The following is a 22,740-nucleotide window of genomic DNA, read 5'->3' as shown; positions in this document are numbered from 1 at the left end:
GAAAGAGAGATATAATGTGTACTGTACACGTAATACCAGACAGACACGTTATTAGCTCGGAGCGCATTTTCTGCTATAACTAAACTCGCCATGAGATGGCGCCATTATGCCTCTGTGATCCGGGCGGGGCGCCATCTCTACGGCACACACTGCTGCTGGAAACAGCTTGCTTACTGCGGCTTTACAGAATAACCTCAATCCGGTGCTATTATCAACTCCGTTATTTTGTTTTACTAACTGCTCTACTAACGGTAAGCATTTTATGGTTTCATTATAATGTTTTCCATTCAGTCTGCTCCGAGCGATTTTACGTTGATGTGACGTTATGAACGTAAACACTGGATTCATTCCGTCCCTTTATGCGATATTATTATTCATGGACAGTTTTATCATTTTGTTATTTTGAATGTACTACGAATAAACAATGTGCTTTTGTTGCAGTAGAGGGATTAAATAACATCCGTTGTTGAAGTCTTTGTGCTATAATTAAGTTATCATCATTATTACCGGATCCTTAGATTCAGTATTTACAAAGATCTCAGCATCGAACACATTTAACTATAAAATACGTTTTCGCGAAATTTTATAGCTTATTATGTATAAAAGCGAGATGGGGGTCGTTGTTTTTTCTTCCTCAAGAGTCCGAGCCCACCATTTCTGAGAAGCATTAAACTCGTCAGCCAATCGATAACACTTAAAGATATGGAGGCTTTATGATGCCGATTACAAAATATCGTGATGTTTCTTGGGTTAAAAATATTGCACATATTAGTCATAGCACCCTGAATGTTTTCAGTATATTTTTTACAGTATTATTTTAATATATATTTTTTTAATTTCACGTCACGTGATGCGATGCTGCTCCAAAGTGTGAAGATGTTTTACACTTGCGGTCCCAACGAAGCAATGGTGGTGTCAGGTAAGACTCAAAACCATCACATAATTGTGATTTTAAAATAAATGTTTATTAGAAATCAATAATAAGTGAATATGTTGATGTCACACCTGTCACAGGTTTCTGCCGCTCTCCACCACTCATGATCTCTGGTGGAAGAGTCTTTGTTGTCCCGTGTGTTCAGCAGATCCAAAGGTATTATTGTTATTCTGAGTGTTTGAATGTGTTCGTGTGATTTTTAAACAATTCTTGTTATTTTTCTGTTACAGGATCTCTTTGAACACTATGACACTAAACGTAAAAAGTGATAAAGTCTACACGCGTCACGGAGTGCCAATTTCTGTCACTGGAATCGCACAGGTTTTCTTATAATCTTTAATAAACTATAAACAACCTTTCATAGGGTAGAATAAACAGAAAAACTGAGTGTTGATTTGACCACAGATGAAGATTCAAGGGCAGAATAAGCAGATGTTGGCTGCGGCGTGTCAGATGTTCATGGGAAAGTCAGAAGCTGATATTGCCCATATTGCCTTGGAAACATTGGAGGGTCACCAGAGAGCCATTATTGCTCACTTGACTGTGGAGGTAAAACATGCATGTACACAATTTGTGTTTATCTTGCAAATTTGTTTCAATGTAGAACGTTTGGCGAATGCTTATACTGGAGCCAGCTTACGAAGCAACTTACAATTCAATTAATTGAATGCGATTGCACTCCACATCATCGAACAAAACGTGCAATAAAAATGTGTGAATGCTGTTCAATATATATGGGACAGAAACCGTTTATTTGTTTTTTAGGAGATTTACAAAGATCGCAAGAAGTTCTCTGAGCAGGTTTTCAAGGTGGCGTCATCTGACCTGGTCAACATGGGCATCAGCGTGGTCAGCTACACACTTAAAGATGTTCACGATGACCAGGTCTGTTTGATTTTTTAAACGTGTTTGTGGAAATTCAATTGTTTTGAGACGGCTTTATAGGTTTAAGGATGTGCCCACGTGGTCTCAAAGTAAAATCCGTCTTTTCTTCAGGATTACCTGCACTCTTTGGGAAAGGCCCGTACGGCACAGGTGCAGAAGGATGCTCGTATTGGGGAAGCCAAAAACAAAAGAGATGCTGTGATCAGGGTAAGAGTTCACTCTATTGCAGCAGTCTCTGTTTTATTATGAATGTCAGCCCCCTCTGTACACTTACCGGTGTTATGTTACACATTATGTGTCTCTCATTTCTCTATATAGGAGGCTCATGCAATGCAGGAGAAGGTATCTGCCCAATACGTGAATGAGATTGAGATGGCTAAGGCTCAGAGAGACTATGAGCTGAAGAAGGCTACCTATGACATTGAAGTCAACACCAAAAAAGCTGAGTCTGAAATGGCGTACCAGTTACAGGTAAATCATCAACCGAGCCTTTCAGGTGCTGTTTCAGAAACATATACGGTTTAAATATACGGCATTTAAAGCATCTACTGTGTAAATGTTGTGTTAGGTGGCAAAGACGAAGCAACGGATCGAGGAGGAGAAGATGCAGGTGATGGTGGTAGAGCGCTCGCAGCAAATCACGCTGCAGGAACAGGAGATCACACGTAAAGAGAACGAGCTGGAGGCGAAAGTCAAGAAACCAGCTGAGGCAGAGAGATACCGGCTGGAGAAAATAGCGGAAGCTAACCGGTGAGATGGATAATGTGATGTTTGTGGGTCCATTTTTAAAAACAAATATTAGGTTTTAATAATAATATTACTTTATTGTGTGCTCTCCAACAGTCTTCAACTGATCATGGAGGCTGAAGCCGAGGCAGAAGCCATAAGAGTAAGTGATCAGATAGATTAAACAATTGATTCATTTTATTCACCCAGCACAGATATTTAGTTTGTTTATGGATTTAAGTTATGCCTAGATTGCATTGAGAACATGTTTTGATCAGGTGAGAGGAGAAGCTGAAGCGTACGCTGTGGAGGCTAAAGGTCGGGCTGAAGCAGAGCAGATGGCCAAGAAAGCTGAGGCCTTCCAGCAGTACAAGGAAGGAGCAATGGTTGACATGCTTCTGGAGAAACTGCCACTGGTGAGACGGCATTAATAGTGATATTTTTAATATGTCAAAATACTGTATTTAACTTTAAAGAACTATCGTTTTTAAGAGATAACACCACAGCCAAATCCTAAAAAGCAGGCAGCGCCTCCTAGTGTTTAAATGTGATTTGATGCATTGTTCTGATGGTTGACTGTGTTCTTTCTGTCCTACACTAGATGGCAGAAGAGATCAGTAAACCTTTGTCGGCCACCAATAAGGTTACCATGGTTTCCAGTGGAGGTTCAGAGATTGGTGCAGCCAAGCTGACAGGTGAAGTGCTGGACATCATGACTAGACTGCCTGAAACTATTGAGAAACTGACCGGGGTCAGCATTTCCCAGGTAAACATTTGACCACGACACACGTTTTCTTTTGTACATGCATATGTAACCATTCAATAAACATTTAATCAAGAAATATAATCTACAATCATGACATTATTAGTTAAATATGTAGTGTTGGCATATACTTTAATACATAAGTAACACAGAATCAATCTCTCTTCCTCTTTAGGTGGTCCGCACTGGTTAAACCCACCTGTTCGCCAACACAGCCACGACTTTTTAGCAGAATGCATACACTATACTGTTCTTTCTATCTGGCTCTCATTTTATTGAAATCTTTCTTGTCTCCTTTTTGTAACTCTGTGTGTCTCGTACTCTTTTGTTATCTTTCTCCTCAATGCATATTTTTGGTTGTCTCTTTTACATGTGAGTCTGTCTACTAACACTGCCTTGCTGCCAAAACCCAAAGTGCATTTTAAAGAAAGAATGCTGATCTTTATATTTTCTAATGTCTATGTTGAATGCCATCAGACACTACAGCTTTTGACAATGACAGAACGTTTCATTCAGGTAACAGTTGACGTTTCCATTAGTTGTTGATGAGTTTTTGAAAACTAAAGTAGTATAAAGGGATTCATTTAGGAACGCAAGCATTTATATGCTTTTGCCACAGCATGCGTTGATGGCAGTGATAGACTGATGCTGTGTCATCTATTTTTGATAGTTTCACTTTTCTTTATGGGAGTTTTAATAGTCAAGTTTTGTTTTCTTGAGAATAGTGTAGTTGTGTGTATGTTATTTATTTTACCAGTATCATATGATGTCAAGTTTTCATCATGACTGCAGGGTTACATCATTTTATATACAGTGTGTGTTGATACTGAGAACCCTAAAGTATAACATTTGAGTGATCATCACTCTGTAGTTTACACTAGGAATAGAGATACAAGAAAAGCTGTTTGTAAGATGATTTCACGTTTATTTCAGAGGACAGATTTGATCCAAACTGCTTCCTTTTCCATTTTTATAGTCAAGTACTGTTGCAGTATTTAATATGTTGGTTATGTTACAATACTACCTGGTTATGTGATACACATACATGAATATTAATGCTGAAGGATGACTTTTTAAATGTCAGTATATTTTAAAATTACTTGTGTTTACTTATTGTTTTTTTAAATCATTTCATGAGCACTTTTATTTGTCACTTATGTAATACTTGATAGCATTCTGATGTCATGTCAATAATGACACTTTTGCTGTTCCTTAGTCTCAAAGATGTTGTATGCAATTCAATATAAATTAACCGTTTATTTCCGATACCTTTCCTGTATTTGTTTTACAATCTTTAAAATGTTTAATTCTTACTATTTTATATCATAAGTGAGATACCTCACTCGAAGCTCTTTCCATTTGTTATTGTTGAGCAGAATAAACTTGATTATTGTCTTATTCAGGCCTATACTGTATAGTTTATGAAATGTTAAAAGGGATAAGTTAGACTGTGGAGCTGTGTAGGCTAGTGCTGCTATGTCAGTGTGTTATAAAACATAAAAGACATTTGTATTTGTCATTTATATAATAGAGGCATTCCACTCTATCACTTTACCTGTTTTACCAAATCACCCATTTTAACTGTTATGACTCCTTTCACACTAATGCATGAAAAGACTAACAAACAACTATGTACCCTGAATAAACTATTTGTGCTTATGATGCCTTAAACTCACAACATAAAATATTAGTTGTTATTTGTTGAGTTGAAATAAAAACAATTACACAACTAGAACAAGAACCTGCACATTTTCTGTTAGTCTGGGAACTGTAAAGTGATTTAATGTTGTAATTTAGTTAATGACACTTTCATCCAAAGAAGGAATTACAATTTATCTGTCATATTTATGAAAACACAACCCAAAATACCACCGCAATTATACCAATGTATCCATGAACAAGAAGAATGAAAATAAAAAAGTGACCATAATTGACAAAAAAATTTATAAGTTATCCTTAAAAATTAAAGCATATATTTTGATTGTGAAAGCAAAAGAATTTGTTGATTTACAATTATTTTTTGCATTATTCAACATTTTGTAATAACGTTACAATGTTACAACATAATGTAAGAAAAACCAAGATTAATGAAAAGAGAGAAAAGAGCAAAAAAGCATTAACGAGGCTCAAAACAAACAAGACAAAAAATAAACAATCAAAAAATAACTAAATGAATGGAAAAAAGAGACATACACAAAAAACAATATAGAAATTGCTAATTAAATAGATTAAAAGTTTATATGCCGTGCAAAATTTTACAAGCTCTTTGTGTTTTTGCATTAAGAAAAAACAATTGTACTTAAATACTGTCTTATCTCTTGTAGAAAGACTTCAAAATAGAAAATGTACATTTATGTATATAAAATTTACATAGAGAAAGAATAAGGTTGATTATAAAACAAGCATTTTGGTAAACTTAAAATAAAATAAAAAATAACAGATTTTAGGCTTAAAAGAAATTCAAAATAGTGTTTGAAATGAATGAACCGACATGTTTCTGAAGAAGATCCTGAACACAGTTGCACGACCAAAACAAATCCATAAGTGTTTCAGTGTCATTCTGACAAGAAACAATTTTGGTGTCAAAGTCAGTCCAAATTTTTCCTTTAGAAACTTTTGGTAGGGTATATGTTTTATATTTCTTTGACTTTGTTTGAGAGAAGATATTTTTGGTGTATGGACCATATCATTCTCCAGTTTAGATGATCAAAAAAGGCTGTTCCAGTATGAAACAGCAGTAGGGGGCAAAGGCAATGCTCTCAATAAATGATGAGGTTAAAATCCTTCAGTTTTCCAATGTTCGTTAATAAGTGTACGTTATCTGCCTGGTGACAACAGTTCGATTGGATTAAGACCGTAATTAAATATTTAATTAATCCTTCCTTTTTTTTAGCTATAAGAATAACATCTTACTAGACAAATCTCGGGATTTGCAAATAGGTGAAGAATAATTCAGGTAAAGACATGGATATCAAATACACCTTATATGTTGATATTATCTTATATATCATATATGCTGACCAAAGTATGCAAGTTGGTTCTAAAGAAAAAGCAGCTTATCTCTGAAAGCAATACCTGTTGTTGACTAAGAATTGAAAGAAATGTGCATGCCACAAAATAAACTACACAAATTCTCCTAATATGTCAACATTTGGAAGTAGAAAAAGTTATTCCCCTTATATTGTGGTAATAATATAGTTTTATAATATAGTAATACATTGTAAAATAACATGATTCTTCCATATTAATTGTGTAACTTTTATTGTTCATATAAGGAGAAACAGTTACGTTGGATGAATGAGTGTTGATCTATAAGTTACAGTGAAGTCGTTTTAAAGATTTGTTGATGATAAGTATTAGGAGCGACAGAAGCAACACTAATAATAATATTGAGAACTGTGTTATTTTACAAAGACAGCATGGGTTACAACGGGGGTTATACATGGAGGATCAACCAATCATCTGGCTGTTAACTGGACACAGACGGCAGCATGGAGGAATAGATGGTTTAGGAACGTGTTAACCTCCCATTGTCTGATCTCTAGTGTTGCCTTTTATACATTTTTTTAAAATTATATTTCAGCTGGACCAGAAAAGCAATCCTTCCCTTTATAGAATGAACACATCTTTATATATACACACACATACAGTAACGGCCAATGAATAATGATAAGAATAACTGCATAAAAAGAACTGTTAATATAATAAAAATTGATATTAAAGGTTTTAAAAAAACACTACTAAGTAGTACCTGGTAAGCAAAGAGTTGTTTGCACAACCATTGTTTCTCCCTTTCTGGAACAAAGCAAACACTCTGTAGGAAGGATCAAGGGAATATAAAATGTCTAAACTCTTTAGGTTAACAAAAATCGGACAACTGATGTTTTCACACATTCCTCTTTCCATAAATGTTCTCAACATGCGCTTTCAATCGAACCACACACATACATAGACATAGAAAAATACATACATGTAATAAATGGCTAAAATGTAATGACGAAAAACAAACGATGAATAGAAAAGGTTTTAAGTGCCATCTCCCATATAAGCTTTAGCTTCTCTTTTATCCCTCTCCACTTTAGTGCAGTCTTTAGCCACCTCTTTCCAACAGGTCTCACCTGGTAGTGACAAACCATTTTCACTTTTACTTGAAGTGTCCATTAGCAGGCCAGCAAAGCAGCGTCATAAAAGGCATTACAACTTCATTCCAGGGGCTGGGAGTTTGATCGGGTATAAACTTCAACAGCTTATATGTTAGTTTAATTCACATTTAACATCATATGGTAAATCCTGCTAAAATGCTGGTGCAAAATGAAGACCTTTGTGCAAAATCTTTCTATTTGTATTTGGCCGATGGTTTTATCCGAAGAGACCCAGAGTGAATTTAATTGACAAATTTTATATCTATGTATGATCCCGGGGAATGACTCCACAACCTTTGTGTTGCTAACCAAAGCTCTTACAATAGAGCTACAGGAACACATGCGATTTGGTTAACAGGTGTAATGTTGTGTAGTAACATAGTGGGTTACATCATAGTTTGGGTTGCAAGTCAACAGATTTATGGGTTTTGATAAAGATTAATGGTTATCGTTTTTTAATAACCCATGATTCCTGTTATGTAGCAAATCCCATTGCTATTATATAAAGCTGTCATGAGAGGTAAGGCCTTTTAGTGACACTGCAGAGCAACTCTTAAGAAAGACGTTTTCTAATAGTTCATGCGTCACGTTCAATAGAGTACTCCATCTGAAATCCTGCCAAATCTCTCTCTATTTGGAATTCTTGCTTTTTTCCCAAGGCAGCGTTTATATTTCCTTTCCATTTAATGGTCAATGTCTTTTCACTCTCTCTGAATTCCTCTACGAGTTCATATGCTCCACCTGGATGGCAGAGGTGGAGACGGTTAGACAGAGGTCTTTGTGGGCCGCCAGGTCGGCAACGCTTGCGGCCTTGTACTGAATTTCTCCAGACGACACAGTCTTGTACTGATGCAGGTCGAAGGGGCAGGGAATTCCCTCTGTAACTGAGTAACTGGTTGGTGGATTGGGATTCGGCTGATTCTGCCCTTGAGCCGCTGTTCCGGGTCCTGTAGCCGTAGCTCCGCCCCCCCTACCCCGTCCGCGTCCACGGCCGCTGCCCCCGCCTGACGGTTGACCTGGGTTTTGGCCCTGCTGGGCTTGCTGGGCAGCCACTGCAGCTGCAACAGTCAGTGGATCTGGGTTGTGTTTACGCATGTGTTTCATCAGATACGTCTCCTGAAACACAAAAACCACACAATTGGAAACACAAAACACTGACAGTTACGGATTTGGGTATTGTTGGCAGAATCTTACAGATGTGTATGCTCGGTTGCAGAGGCCGCAGGAGTAAAGTTTGGCATGTTTCACGGTATGTGTGGACAAGTGAACCTCCAGGCTGGCTGCATCCGAGTAACCACGATTACAATTGTGACATTTGTATGGCTTGTCCTTGTTGTGCTGTCTTCGATGAGACTGAAAAACAAGGAATCAAGTTAACATTTATGTATTTTGCATTCGCTTTTACACGCGACTTGCATTACATTCGGTGTATACATGTTCAGGAATTTAATGTGAGCTTAAAAAAATACAAATGAACACTTTTCTTTGACATGCTGCTCTATAGAAAGAGTGCATAGTAACATTGCTATGTTGCTAGTTTGCGAACAGAGTAACCACGGTTTGATTTAACTAAAGCGTTGTGTTTTGCTAGCCTTATGGGTCTAAAGTTACAACTGACCCAAGTTTCATGAAGCACAGTTGAAGTTATATTTACCTGGAGGTTGGAAAGTTGGGTGAAAGCTTTCTCACAGCCAGGATGGACACACTTATATGGTCGATCACCAGTATGAATCCTTTAAAATAATAAATATTAAATTAACTGGAGATCACAATGTATATATTTATTCTACACTGTCTAACCACAAACAATGCATCTAGAAAGCCTACCAATTCTCAGCTCACAACTATAGCACAAGAGATGACAGGATGAAAGAAAGAGGAAGAAAGTGTGGGGCGGTTCATTATCTATCTATCTATCTATCTATCTATCTATCTATCTATCTATCTATCTATCTATCTATCTAACTATCTATCTATCTATCTATCTATCTATCTATCTATCTATCTATCTATCTATCTATCTATCTATCTATCTATCTATCTATCTATCTCTCTCTCTATCTATCTATCTATCTATCTATCTATCTATCTATCTATCTATCTATCTATCTATCTATCTATCTCTCTCTCTCTCTCTCTATCTCTCCCTGTCTGTTACCTGTTATGCTGTTGTAAGTGACTGAGCTGCCTGAAGGTTTTCTGGCAGTAGGAGCAGGTGTAAGGTTTGGCGCCGCTGTGGATGCGGATATGCTGGGACAGGTAGCTGGAGTTGGCAAACGATTTGGAGCAGTGAGGACACTTGTGCGGTTTGCCCTCTGTGTGGTTTCTAACAGGGGATTAAGGGAAGGGATGAAAAGAGAGAAAAAACAAAGAGAGAGATGTATTAGAACCAATAAGGATCAAATCATGATCGTTTAAAAAATGTGTTGTCGGTTTCATGCTTATAGCAGTGTACTCCGTTGTGTCTGAGTCACAAGGCACGATGTTCTCATCCTCTCTCTCTTCTCATTCTCTCTCACACCCTCTCCCTTTTGCCCTCTCTCTCCCTTACTTCTGTGTGGTATAGGGCCATTTCGGACCTTCCCAGAGCCCATGTTGGGAAAGTCTCAAGAGTTAAACAGGTGAAAAGCATATGAAGGTGAACATAGTAAGAAATACATAGAGACAAAACAAGAAATAAATTTAACAGGTAAAGGAGAGGAAAAGGAGATAACACAATTGAAATAATGGCGTAGAGAAGAAAAAGAGAAGCAAATTGAGATGAAATGATTTGGAGAATAAATCCAACGGAGATGTAAAGTACATGGAAGCCATAAGGCATACAATAAACATGAGCTGAGGAAAACCAAATATATAAAAAGTCAAACAGGTTGTGAAGTACACAATATAGAAAATAATGCCACATTAAGGACGCCACATTAAGACCTTAAGCAACCTGAAGTGTGCCAAAGTGAGTAAATGAATGAATAGAAACAAACTTAGCGCTGGAGAAATGAGATTAGCGTAAGACTGATGACCAAAGGTTTGTTTTCAGCTTCAGAAAATATACTAAACTGGCCTATGTAACAGTATGTGTTACGGTATAAAGTAAGGATAGAGCAGAGAGGATTGAAAAAGCATTGGGAAATCTAAAAAAAAAAAAAAAAAATGCTATGACTTATATTTCACCTAAGTAGAGGTGGATTTTCATCCCATGTAACATTAAACACAGGCATGTATTGTGTGATGTACCGTGTATGTTGTTGTAAGTGACTGAGCTGCCTGAAGGTTTTCTGGCAGTAGGAGCAGGTGTAGGGTTTGGCGCCGCTGTGGATGCGGATGTGCTGCGCCAGATAGCTGGAGTTGGCGAAGGATTTCGAGCAATGAGGACACTTGTGCGGTTTTGCCTCTGTGTGTGACTTGGCATGAATCTGCATGTCTGACTTGCTAAAGAAGGTCACTGCACACATCCGGCATCTGTAGAAAACATCATCTTTGTAAATCATTGAAATTAACTTCATTAATGATAGTGGTGGCTAATTTCCTTTTTATGTTACTATAAATCTACTCCATCATTTGGATTGTATATACCTGTAGGACTTGTTCCCATCTTTGCCTGGAGGGTCATCCTCATCATTAGAGAGGTCGTAGGGGTCGCTCGCGTTGTGCTGGGGGGAGAGGGAGTTCTGGTAAACATTCAGTGCTTCAGAGATTCAACTCAAAATTCAGATAAAAGCTTTCTTTAGTAACTAGGCCTACAATTTGAATTATTACAATGTTTTCAATTATTTTTTTATCAAATAATATAGTAAACAAATAAGCTATAAAATTAAACATTTTAACACTATGAATGTTTACTTTGCTGGGTTAATCAATTCTGGCTTTTCGGAAAATGATGTAAACAAAAATTATTTATAGGAAAGTACGGATTGTTACGACACCTCTGCAACATCTCACCTGTCCCCCGGCAGCCAGGTGTGCCAGAATGAGTGCATCACTTCCTGTGGCGAGCGCGTGGGCTGCTCTTGGCATCATAGACTTTTTCTTTCTGCCACGCTTTGAGGGCACTGGCATGACCACAGCTGGTGGAATACTGCCATCCTCTTTTTTGTCTACGCATACCAGGAGGATAAAAGGAAAAAACATTAATATGATCCTGAGTACTGTATGTAGCTAAAGCTAAATGCTCAATCCTAAATACAGATATTTAACACTGTAACCATTTAATGGGCCAAAATTTAGGAATCGACCACGAACCATTGTTTGTATTCTCTGGTTTTTCTTTTTATTATGCCTGTCTATCACATTTTTGACCAAATTTGTAGCCAGTACATTTCTAAAGGATGTAATAAAATCACTAAAACATTATCAAGGTAACTAGAAATGCTTATCCACTTCAGTAGAAGTGGGTTTCATTCAATGCTACGATTTATTAAACATGTATGTGTGCTATTTTACTCACAATGGTTGTGGAAATAGAGGGAGGGGGGCAGGCCAGCCTCTGATAGAAAAGAGCAGAACATTCTCAACATATAGAGCTGAGCGTTATTGTTGTGCACTGTGTTTGGCGGGCACCTTACAGAATTCATGCAGGCCACCTCCACGTTGGAGGCCAAGTGATTTTGATTTTAATGCAATTAACATTGACACAGTAACTATTTTTTAACATTGATTCAATGGTTGCTTGCTATCTGGGTATAGATTTAATACCAATCCTATAGATATAAAAAAAAAGATCAGTTAATATCACATTACAATGGTGAATTGAAAATGAAATGAAGAGCCACAAACCTGTATATTAAACTTTAAACACACTTGGGTAAATTGAAACAGAACAGTTATTTTGAATTTAAGATACAGTATAACAAACAAAATTTGCAGTAAATAGAGGCAGCAATCATGTGAACTGTTGCCTTTTATATGAAGGTGGTGTTAAATTCGAGGACACCGGCATCCCATGTCAATTAGGCAATAAATGAATGCTCCCTGTTGTTACATCCACCCGTTGTAAAAAGAAAAGTTACATCTAGTGTATAGTAGTCGCAATAAAATTAACGTTAATGAATGTTCAGAGCTTCCATAAATATGAAAAAAAACGATTATCAGCTTTTGAGAATCGATATTGAATTCATTGATTTGACTTTTCGATCATTTGCTCAGCCCAAATCCTAACCCATATGTACTTCAAACTTAATAAAATAATTTCTATACCAGCTTGTAAGGTTGCATTTTATTACAAAGGTACTCATAAAAATCTTTAAAACCCATACGTTTTATGTGCTAAATATAAAAAAATGTGGTTTGTTGCTGTTTTAAGTACTTAAAGAGTGAATATTTTGGGATTTTTAATTTCCTACTTTGGTTGATGAAGTGTCCAACAACAAATTTACATAAATACACAGTGTAAAAACACTTTAATTTTGTAATAATAGGAAGTTATTATTCCTCACTTCTTGACTAAATCGTTCGGCGATTCATCTCTGTAATCCCTCCTTTCTGTCAGCCTACTCTGATCCGATTCGTCAGATGGTCTAGTCTGCTGTGATTGGTCTACCGAATGCATTGTCGCAAATGGAACATAGATGGGCATTACACGGAGTGATGCAAATCCGACCCGGAACTGAAAGTAGAATGACAGACGACTCTTTCGTGTGTTTCAGAGTCAACCTTTTTTCCCCAAGCCAATAACTTCCAATCCTTTCGGTTGTACAACTTGGGAGACTGCTTTCCATTTACACACAGCAACATTACGCACTGCATGAAATGTAATTTTAAGGACATTGTAATATTAATTCTTTAATAAGGTAATATAATACATTAATGGAGCTTGGTATGTTTTGTGTGTACAGCAGTGTAAAGAAACATTATTATTACAAATATGTAAAATTTCCAAAGAATAAAGGGATGGTGGGTCAGACAGGTTAGTAAAGGTGTATACCTGTGTTTGTTTGTAATGCAGACACAATCATGGTTGTGGTGGGCGGTCCAGACACAAATGACTGAGAGGAAGCAGGTGTTGCGATCACTAACCCAGCTGAGAGGGGAGAAAATAAAACGAATAAATAACAATTCTACTAAAACCATATTGTACAGCTCACACGCTTAAACATCCTTAAAACCCTTTAACTTATATACTCATATACTAAAATCTCCTTCTCCGTCATCATGGGGATTTCCTGATGTTTAGTGAAAGTTACATTGCAACCTTGAAAACCCACCTGATGTCAGGATGCCAGATTGTACAGGCACCACCGTGATGTTCTGGGACGTGTGAGGCGGGTGCAGATGTGCTCCACCCATTTGAGCCCCCGCTGCCCCACCTCCAGTGCCTCCTCCTCCACCCTCTTGTTTGGGTACCCTCCCAACACCTCCCACGTCCATCCCGACTGAGCCTGGCACCGTCAACACCGCTGTCGGATAGTGCGCCAAGGACGAGTGCGCAAAAGAAGCGCTCTTCTCCTGCCCATGCTGTTCCTTCATCTTGTTCAGAAACATGGCGTTCTCGATCTAAATCACAGGGGGAGTATATGGAAAAAAACAAGGGAAAGAGGGAGCGAGAGAGAGAAAGGATGTATTGAGAGATAAATGCAGACGACGAACAGATGGATGAAGGGGTGAGAGCAGCAAGGGAAGGGTTATTTTTATTTTTCGAAAAGCTTGTGCACGGGTACCAGTGTGTAACTTTCACATGGATCAGTGCACAGTGAGAGGGCTGGTTTTGGACTTGTATGGTTGTTTTTTTATCTTTTTTGTTACTAGATTATGCTCCTGGCGTGGTGTATCGCCGAAAGACGCAATGATACAAGAGAGTCCAATAATAAGGTGTCTACCTGTCCTTGTACTGATGAAACGGGAGACCAAAAGTATGATGAGTTGAAATGGGAATCTTCCATTATTTCTGAAATTGAAAAGCAACATAACTTGTAAAACACCCACTCTGCCTTTGGCAACAGATGTCAAATGACACCTCGCCTTTTCATTTTTCCGGTGCGGCCTTTTAAATGTGTTTACTTGGGGAATAAACATTCACTTTGACACCCAAGCGTCCCACACAATCCATCAAGGCTACTCGTTGTAACCTGTATCTTAGATTCCTATATTTTCATTGAAACATCTGCATCCGCCATGTCATGCATGTTTATTCTTGTGACAGTAATGCCTTTATTAGCTCAGGCAAAGAGTGTATGGACATCTTTCTGGTGCATGACCCAAACAGCTAACATAAGACAGCCAAAGAGGTGGTTTCAGATTCATTATGCATGCACAAATGTGTAAAACAGACACGCATAAGTCTTACTGTGGATGTTACTCAATTTGTGAAAAGCAACACAAAAGCAGAATAAAATCAAAGCATTTACACCCTCTTATATTTTGGCTTTTATTTACATATAAACATAACTTGTCTGCTGAAATTCTTTATTGCATTACAGATGGAAAGGAGTTTCATATATTGCATGGGCGCGCAACCAAGCGCGTGCCGTGCCATAAATAAACATCAAAACAAAAAGCATCGCCTCGCGATCCTGCGTCAAGAACTTCCTGAATTTCTGCAACAAGCAAAACCACAGCAATCGTTCAGTTTATTAGAATTGAATACCGTGCATAACCTGACGTAATCTTTTAATTTCGTATGCATGCCTAAATAAACCCACGGGATGCGCACCGCGCGAGCAACTTCTTGTTTCGTTTTTCATGGGTTGCAGACATGTTTAATACTGCAAGAACAGCCAAGTCCGGACGCTGCAATCTAGTGCCAGTGCTTGCCTGCCGATAATAACATATGCATAAACAATAAAGCTATCTGAAAAGATACAAAACACCCGTTAATGATATCGGGGCTTCCCTGACCAGCCTCCATTAAAATGTCAGCTTTTGTTTTCCGCGCACTCCCACAAACTGAACAACATGTAAACTTCCGCTCGCAAACAATTATGTCCCTACGCCTCCATCCCTCTCTCGGTTACTCTCGCTGAGGAAAGAAAAAAAGAAAAAAAGTCGAGGATAAAAAAACGAAGAGAGAAAAAAACGTCGACGCCAATGCGAAAGAGACGCAGCTTCATGCAGACTTCCGGCTGGCGAGACAGGGGGAGAAGCGCCCGTGTGAGTTGCTCATATTTGGAGAAATAATTCACAATTGACTCATAACTCTATGTTAATTACCGGTGCTGGCGATTCCCTTTCAACCCCCAGGGCTCCTCCGGGCTGGGACAGTTCGGAAACTTCGTCCAAATCCGCCCGAACCCCTTGGATTCACCGATTTTTTCCCCTCAATTTTTTTCTATTTTTTTTCTCTCGAAGGGCTGTCCGACCGACTCCGCTCGACTGTACTTCCGGTAAATGAGGTCAAAATGATAAAGAGGCTCCCCGCCTAAAGGACTTCCGGCATGTGAGGTCTTTAATTTGATTTTTATGAATAAATTGCGTATGTAAGCTGTGCTTTTAAGTCGGGGGGGGGGGGGGGGGGGGTAATGTGTAATGTTGATGTCTGATTATAAAGTTATGATCTTCACGCACATTAATGTTTCTTAATGAATATAAATAAGAGAAATAAATGGCTTTTCCCAATGTTTTTCCAACTTTGTGAATATGAAATAATCTGTGTGTTTACGCATTATTAATACTTATACATGATGCATTGATGTGTCTGAAATATATCAATATTCCACCCTAATAAAGAGTAGTTATGCAAACTGATAACATATAATACATTTTATTTTCAACATCAGACATATTCTACATTTTATTAAAAGTATTGGTTCACTGAAAGGATACTTCACTCGAAAAGAAAAATGACGTCATCATTTACTCACTCGCAAATCTGTATAAATGTTCTGTTGAATGCAGATTTTGCCCCCCATTGACTCCCAAAGTAGGATAGGATACAATTGTAGTCAAACGTGCCCCAGAACAGTCCTAGCATTCTTAGAAATGTCCTTTGTGGTCAACAGAACAAAATAATGATAATTTTTTTATCCTTTTTTAAATAATCCTACTATCGGAGTAAGATCTGTTTGGCTATAAGCATTTTTTTCAAATATCGTTCTACATAGATTAACATAGTTAATCAACATAGATTTTAAACAACTTGAAGGAGAGTAAATGATGACAGAATTTTCATTTTTGGATGAAATGAAGTATTCATTGAAAAAGGAGAAGAACGACTGTTCCCGCCCATTTAGGCGGAACTTCCCTTCGCTTTGTATTGATTGGTTCATATCCGACCAATGAGTGGCGGCCGAACAGCCACCAAACACATTTTCAATTTGAAATCCAAACGGCTACGGGACAGGAGTGTGTTGGGGTGTTTTAGGATCGTAGTTCTTAATTTCGTATATAAGGTGAGTAATTTTCCTATTTATTTATGTACATCAAGAGTAAACATTGTCATGTTCATGCGTGTTTAACATATTTATATTTTCGTTGTCAAAAAAAACTTTATTTTGTGAGAATTTGTGTGTTTTGTAAAGTTAAACGACTGACGTCGGCTACGTTCAAATACAATAGGATCTTACACGCCGCCACTCTTTGTTTTTGTGGATTTGCACATTATATTATTTTTTAAACAATGAAAATTGAGCTTTGGTTATTTGCTTGTGTTTTTGATTGAACTGTTTTAACGTCTGGGTTTTGTGTTTAGTTTGTGCTGTCTCAGGAAGATTCAAAGAAGATCTATGAACAAAGAGGTAAAGTTTGCACATATAAGTTAGTATAAATAAACATTTATTTGGTTAGATGAATGCATAAATTACATTACATACCACAACCGCAAGTTTGAGTGCTTTCTACATGAATATAACTTGTATCTAAACACAAAATTGATTTCTGCATTGTATATCCTTGAAGTGCCACGCCTCCTGTCATGTACACAAAACAATGTGTGCTTATAAAGGTCTATTATAGTCCTTCAGTCAAACAGATTGTTTATTTTTCAGAATACAACATCCCGCCTCCCAGTTATGTCTGGGAAACGTGCACTCACCAATAGCACGGATGGGGAACAACAACAGCCTGCACAGGTCTATTTTTTTTACATGTACTCCGATAATTTAACCTTTCTGATGTTTGAATATATGCTAAATATATGCTTCCCTTCAGAAGAAAATGCGTAAGGTGGACGCAGAGCCACATCAGAGGTTCAAACCTGCTAGTGTTGTGCCTCCAAGACGACCTGTGCCGGTCAAAGCTCCTGGTTAGTAATGCTGTGATTTACCATCTCGTGACATTTTTCAGGTCTCTGAATAAAAGAGAAGATGTATTATAGTTTGGAAGATTTATATTTATCTCTCTATTTATCAGCCAAACCTCTACGTCCAACTGGAGCTGCAACGGTGGCTGTTGCCCCATCAAGAGGTATTTAAATTTTCCTTTAAGGGTTTATCTTTTAATCACATTTTTAAGCAAATAAATCTATTTAAAACTAAACATGAATGTCTCTGCATTAAGGTGACCAAAAAAGACCAATCGCAGCAGTTGCTAAAGGTAAAAATAACTTGAACAGAATAAAATAGTCTGCTGATTGTTATATAGTTAAGACAACTTATTGGAGTTCATTCATGTTTAGTAACTACAGGTATGTCCCGAAGACCAGGTTGGGACCTAAAGGGCAAAGTCAGTGACATGGAGGCCAAGGTCCAGAACTATCAGAGCAAAGTAAAATCTATAAATCATGAGAACGATACTCTGAAAGAATCCATTAACAAAGTTCATAAACGCGAAGCTGAAATTAAAGAGGAGAACATTGGTCTCAAAAAGCGCCTCAGGTAAGTGAATTAAAAAACTATACTAAGTACTACTCAGCCTGGTGGCATAGTACTAGTCTAATATTGCTCCTTTTGTTTTAGGAACTGTGAAGAAGAGCTGGTAAAGTTGGCTACTGTGAGAGATGACCTGGAGCAGACCTCAAAAGAGAGAGATGATTTCCAAAAAAATCTCAACAGGCTAACTGAGGAGCACAAGGTTTTGGAGGGACTCCGGGACCATCTGGAGTCTGAGCTCCGTAATGTACAGGTACATCCACAATGCGTGTCCACTAGTGATCAGATTAGTTGAGATGGTTTCTTTATTTTATTTGAGGTGTTTTTATCTGTGTCATGACTATATAAATGATCAATCTGTGTTCCTTTGTTTTCCTCAGACTCAGCTCTCCATTCAGACGTCTGCACTGGGCCGGTGTCAGGACAGTTTGAAGGAGAATCAGGAGATGGTCAGGAACCTTGAAGAGATAGTGGCCCATCAACGAGAAGAGCTCCATTTTGGAGAAATGGAGCGAAGGAAACTCCACAACACCATTCAGGAACTGAAGGTAAGCAGTGATCAATCATTGTCACCTGCGAACTGTTTGTATACATCTGTCTGTTTACATTGACATTCATTTACATTGTGTTTTAGGGCAACATCAGAGTCTTTTGTAGAGTCCGCCCACTTCTGAACGGCAATCAATCTGATATTCTGCATATCCAGTTGCCAGCCCATGACAACAAAGCGCTCACACTTGCCAAAATGGAGGAGGTAAATTTATCCCTACCTACTCTTGATTTCTTGTAGTAATCCCCTTTTAAAGCACTTGAAGAGATTCTATAATTTCTTCTTTTTCTTTCTAGTCACACACCGGTCGCACAACTGACACACAGAAAAGCTATAACTTCAGCTTCGACCGTGTGTTTGGGCCACGCACTGCTCAAAAAGGCGTTTTCGAAGAGATTTCCCTGCTGGTGCAGTCGGCTTTGGACGGGTACAACGTTTGTTGCTTTGCTTATGGACAGACCGGCAGCGGTAAGACTTTCACCATGGAAGGAGGCGATCTGGAGGAATCGTGGGGTGTTATTCCTCGTGCTGTCAAACAGATATACAAGTCTGCCAAAGCGCTCGGTGAGCAAGGGTGGAAGGTAAGGATTTCAGTTGAAGTATTTTTACCGTCATTTGTAACATAATTATGAGTGATGTAACTTCGAATGAAACTACTCTTAGACCTTTTCTCTTACTGAACGTGCTGTTTCTGCTTTTAGTACAGTTTCACCGCCAGCTTTGTGGAGATCTACAACGAGACCCTTCGAGATCTTCTGTACACAGGAAAACCAAACAAGAGACCGGAACATGAGATCAGGAAGGTGTCCAACACGGAGATCACAGTCACCAACCTGACCTACCAAAAAGTCAACAATGAAGATGAGGTAGTGTTTTACAAGAAGTATTTTAGAATCAGTAATACACTTAAGATTAAAGCCACTGGTTCATAAGATTAGAAGTCACTTAGAAGATTAGAGAACTAATACTAAAGTGAAATCAGCTTACTTAAATTGTTAAGATTTCTATAAATAACAACAAATCTACGTTTCAGAAATGTCTCTTCATGTGTGTGTTGATACTTATTGACTTGCATTTGTTTGTGTTTCAGGTGCACAACTTGATCATGTTGGCAAACCAAAACCGCTCGACTGCCCGCACCTGCATGAACGATCACTCCTCTCGTTCTCACTCTGTGTTCCAGCTAGACATAGAGGGAGAGAATGTCGCTCGAGACACCAAATGCAAATGTAAGTATCTCATAGTGCCGTCTACTCTGACTCCGTTTGACATGTTCAACACACTCCTTTAACGGAAACTGTAGGTACAGATAAGAACAGTTAGAAAAAATCTAATTTAGAGTCAGATATTTAATGTAAAAACATTATTTCAAATGGATACGTGTCAGTTGAATGTTTAAAAGATTGAAATCAAGGTCTAGATTAGAGAAAGAGAAAATTCTTGTAATAAAAAACTGTGTAGTAGGGTTAAAGCCATAACTTGGTATTTGATGGAAATGTTCTTTGAAGGTCTGTTAAATGTTTGTTCCGATTGCATTTCAGCCATATTGTGTCTGGTGGATTTGGCTGGTAGTGAGCGAGTGCAGAAGAGTCAGTCACAAGGAGAACGCTTTAAAGAAATGACAGCCATCAACTCTTCCCTCACTAACCTGGGGATTGTGATTGCAGCTTTGGCAAACAAGGTACTTTTGTGTTATTTAAATGTATTATGTACTGTATATAGTTTTTAGTCAAAATATGTTGCTTGTAATTGTTTACAATGATAATATTTGACCCAGGTGCTTTGTCTCTTTAACCTTTTATAGGACAGCTTTGTTCCCTATCGTAACTCAAAGCTCACCTATCTTCTGCAGAACTGCCTTGGAGGCAACAGCAAAACGTAAGCAGGACACATGTTTCAAGTGGCTGTGACCAACCTCATTTCTTTAGTATATTTTAAATAAAATATCATTTTGAATATTTTTGTGTTTTAAAGAAATGCTATTTTTTTCCATTTTAGTTTGATGTTTGTCAATATATCACCCGAGGAAGAGAGCTTCGGGGAGAGTCTGAATTCTCTGCGCTTTGCCAGCAAGGTCAGTGTAAAATAAAACATTTTTTTTAAAGTCACCTATTTCATAAATTAATATTTGTTTGGTTTCTGTGTTGCAGGTAAACGACTGTGTCATTGGAACAGCCTCTGCTAATCGAAAGTAGTCTAGCCATCATATTCGCTTTTTTCTATATGCTCAATTCTACTGTTGTCTTTTTTGTAAATGTTTTAAACTTTTTATCTGGTCTTCTTACTTGTTCCATCTTAACTCTCATCCACTTTGCTTTGTGAAATTTTTATACATATATATATGATGTGTTTTAATGTACAATCTCATTGGCAGACACATTTTATCTATTTTTCAATGCATATTGTTCGTAAACTTGTAAGTGAACTCAATAAATTTTCCATTTTGGCATGTAATGCAGTGATCGGCATGGTTATATTGCCAAGTGGACAAACTTTGCTCTCTAAATGTCTAGTTTGTTGTGAAGATTATTTTAGTGAAATTAATGTAAACGTATGACTTACACATTGATTAATGTAACGTTACCAAAATTGACCTTGAAAAACCAATGTCTGTCTATATTAGTATTTGAGGGAGGCCTTAAATTATACTTAAAAAAATATATTTACTTTTGTACTGTTAGAAACATTGTCACTATTGCAAATAAACGATTGGAATAACTAGATGCATATTTGTTAACCAAGCAGTAGGAAACATTTTTTATTTGTTGTTTTGTCTTCTTTATATAAATTCAATGATTGTTCCCACTTTTAGGTTCTATTGTTTATTTTTTATTTATAAACATGTTTACAATATTAAGATAATGCAATCGTTTCAGTTTTTCAGGGGCCCGTTTCAGAAAGGAGGTTTTGTGAAAACTGAGTATGTTAACCCTGAAATGAGGGAAAGTCTGGGTTTTCCGTTTCATAATGTGATGTCAAACACGAGAAATTGGGGTGACTCCTAAAGCCTGTTTCTAAAAGAGGTAACATGTACTCTGAGTCAGTAATCATAGTAACTTACTCTGTAAACCTAACCTCGTCAGGAGCAGGTTTTCTTTGGTAAACCCAGAGTTTCTTTAGATCTCTTTTGTGGTGAAATGAGTCATCACGAAGACCAAGAACGTTCAAGTTTCAAGGGTTCGAACAAGTCAAAGAGAGACATACAGAGTTCATCTGAAGATGTCTGACCAACACATATCTGACTCCATCTCTTATACATTGTTCTCACGTTGTTATCACTGTTTAAACCAGGTTTCACATGACATCACCTATTTTTGTTAATCCATCCTTTTCTGACCTTCCAAAGTTAAATATCAAGCTCCATATATCAGTATTTAACTGTGGCACAACCTTTTAAAGGGTTAAAAAAGAAATGCACATACATCCATCCTTAAAATGCAGCTATGTGTCACGTTGTCATTTACAACACCTGGCTTAGTGTATAGTGTATCTAAAGGGTAAACATGTGCTTAAATCAATATATTAGTGTATACTGTGTTCGTCTGTGGGTACCAACTAGTGTCTTCAAAGTGTGTGTGTGTGTGTGTGAGATGCTAAGCAGATGTGAGGTCCATATCTGCTTGGTGGCCCTCCAATGAGGCCCATAGCATTTGTTAAAATCAGAGAAGTACATTAACTTCTATAACTATCTTAAATGTACGCTTTTATATAAGAACACAATGAAATATATTTAGTAACTTTAAATGTAGTCTTTTATAAAAGAAAACTCAGTAATATACTTAGAAAAACCACCGTATCTCCTCCCCCTTTTTAAAGCGCATAAAGTCATTCATGGCACACATGAAATGTAATTTGTGCTTTATAGAGGATCCTGCATGTGAAGATCCAAAGGGATATACTTTTATTTCAAGAGAGCTTAGTGAATTTAGTCATTTCCCTGTGCATTTGTATTAAAACTGAACCATTTTTCTTTACAGTGAATTATATATATAAAAAATATATCTAAT

The 22,740-nt window shown here is 37.6% G+C and overlaps 3 protein-coding genes across 10 annotated transcripts; 2 read left to right on the top strand and 1 right to left on the bottom strand.

The window, feature by feature from the left end:
• The first annotated feature begins 104 nt into the window (after nt 1-104).
• flot1a (flotillin 1a) lies at nt 105-4,814 on the top strand. Its single transcript, XM_056742183.1, has 13 exons — nt 105-251; nt 870-919; nt 1,015-1,090; nt 1,165-1,255; nt 1,340-1,483; nt 1,700-1,819; nt 1,931-2,026; nt 2,138-2,290; nt 2,388-2,569; nt 2,663-2,708; nt 2,824-2,961; nt 3,147-3,311; nt 3,484-4,814. Exons 2-13 carry the CDS (start codon nt 877-879, stop codon nt 3,499-3,501), a joined length of 1,272 nt encoding a protein of 423 aa, XP_056598161.1. The 5' UTR covers nt 105-251; nt 870-876; the 3' UTR covers nt 3,502-4,814.
• A 1,738-nt stretch (nt 4,815-6,552) lies between these two features.
• Nucleotides 6,553-15,729, bottom strand: znf384a (zinc finger protein 384 a). Of its 3 annotated transcripts, XM_056740975.1 has the most exons (12): nt 15,590-15,729; nt 14,260-14,327; nt 13,648-13,936; nt 13,368-13,463; nt 11,892-11,930; nt 11,387-11,541; nt 11,021-11,097; nt 10,682-10,906; nt 9,609-9,776; nt 9,105-9,183; nt 8,645-8,803; nt 6,553-8,566 (listed from the first exon to the last, which is right to left on the bottom strand). In XM_056740975.1, the coding sequence occupies exons 2-12, from the start codon at nt 14,320-14,322 to the stop codon at nt 8,171-8,173; spliced, it is 1,746 nt and encodes a 581-aa protein (XP_056596953.1). In that variant the 5' UTR covers nt 14,323-14,327; nt 15,590-15,729; the 3' UTR covers nt 6,553-8,170. The 3 variants fall into 3 exon arrangements, with proteins under 3 accessions (XP_056596953.1, XP_056596955.1, XP_056596954.1); XM_056740977.1 differs by lacking the exon at nt 9,609-9,776; XM_056740976.1 differs by lacking the exon at nt 11,892-11,930.
• On the top strand, nt 15,682-21,187 carry kifc1 (kinesin family member C1). Of its 6 annotated transcripts, none has more exons than XM_056740970.1 (18): nt 15,722-15,815; nt 16,609-16,767; nt 17,067-17,112; nt 17,362-17,445; nt 17,525-17,618; nt 17,726-17,779; nt 17,873-17,908; nt 17,991-18,189; nt 18,271-18,436; nt 18,564-18,731; nt 18,818-18,937; nt 19,030-19,314; nt 19,435-19,599; nt 19,824-19,962; nt 20,275-20,414; nt 20,538-20,611; nt 20,732-20,807; nt 20,884-21,187. In XM_056740970.1, exons 3-18 carry the CDS (start codon nt 17,101-17,103, stop codon nt 20,926-20,928), a joined length of 1,857 nt encoding a protein of 618 aa, XP_056596948.1. In that variant the 5' UTR covers nt 15,722-15,815; nt 16,609-16,767; nt 17,067-17,100; the 3' UTR covers nt 20,929-21,187. The 6 variants fall into 6 exon arrangements, with proteins under 6 accessions (XP_056596949.1, XP_056596950.1, XP_056596948.1 ...); XM_056740973.1 differs by having other exon boundaries at nt 15,737-15,820; nt 17,528-17,618; XM_056740974.1 differs by having other exon boundaries at nt 15,737-15,820; nt 18,018-18,189.
• Nucleotides 21,188-22,740: the final 1,553 nt, after the last annotated feature.

Source organism: Triplophysa dalaica, chromosome 25 (genome assembly GCF_015846415.1).
Source record: "Triplophysa dalaica isolate WHDGS20190420 chromosome 25, ASM1584641v1, whole genome shotgun sequence".
Taxonomy (NCBI): Eukaryota; Metazoa; Chordata; class Actinopteri; order Cypriniformes; family Nemacheilidae; genus Triplophysa; species Triplophysa dalaica.
Note: the sequence above shows the minus strand (reverse complement) of the source record. Positions and strands in the feature narration are given on the sequence as shown.

What these genes read in the sequence shown, in the direction of transcription:
- kifc1 (XM_056740971.1), top strand. An exon ending in CACTTGCCAAAATGGAGGAG is followed by an intron (nt 18,938 to 19,029) that starts GTAAATTTATCC and finishes TTTTCTTTCTAG; the next exon opens with TCACACACCGGTCGCACAAC. An exon ending in CTCTGCGCTTTGCCAGCAAG is followed by an intron (nt 20,808 to 20,883) that starts GTCAGTGTAAAA and finishes TCTGTGTTGCAG; the next exon opens with GTAAACGACTGTGTCATTGG.
- znf384a (XM_056740975.1), bottom strand. Translation starts at nt 14,322, where the DNA reads ATGGAAGATTCCCATTTCAACTCATCATACTTTTGGTCTCCCGTTTCA. An exon ending in ATCTGGCATCCTGACATCAG is followed by an intron (nt 13,464 to 13,647) that starts GTGGGTTTTCAA and finishes CTCCCCTCTCAG; the next exon opens with CTGGGTTAGTGATCGCAACA. An exon ending in CCCAACTTTCCAACCTCCAG is followed by an intron (nt 8,804 to 9,104) that starts GTAAATATAACT and finishes CTTGTTTTTCAG; the next exon opens with TCTCATCGAAGACAGCACAA.
- flot1a (XM_056742183.1), top strand. Translation starts at nt 877, where the DNA reads ATGTTTTACACTTGCGGTCCCAACGAAGCAATGGTGGTGTCAG. An exon ending in AAAATAGCGGAAGCTAACCG is followed by an intron (nt 2,570 to 2,662) that starts GTGAGATGGATA and finishes GCTCTCCAACAG; the next exon opens with TCTTCAACTGATCATGGAGG. An exon ending in TTCTGGAGAAACTGCCACTG is followed by an intron (nt 2,962 to 3,146) that starts GTGAGACGGCAT and finishes GTCCTACACTAG; the next exon opens with ATGGCAGAAGAGATCAGTAA.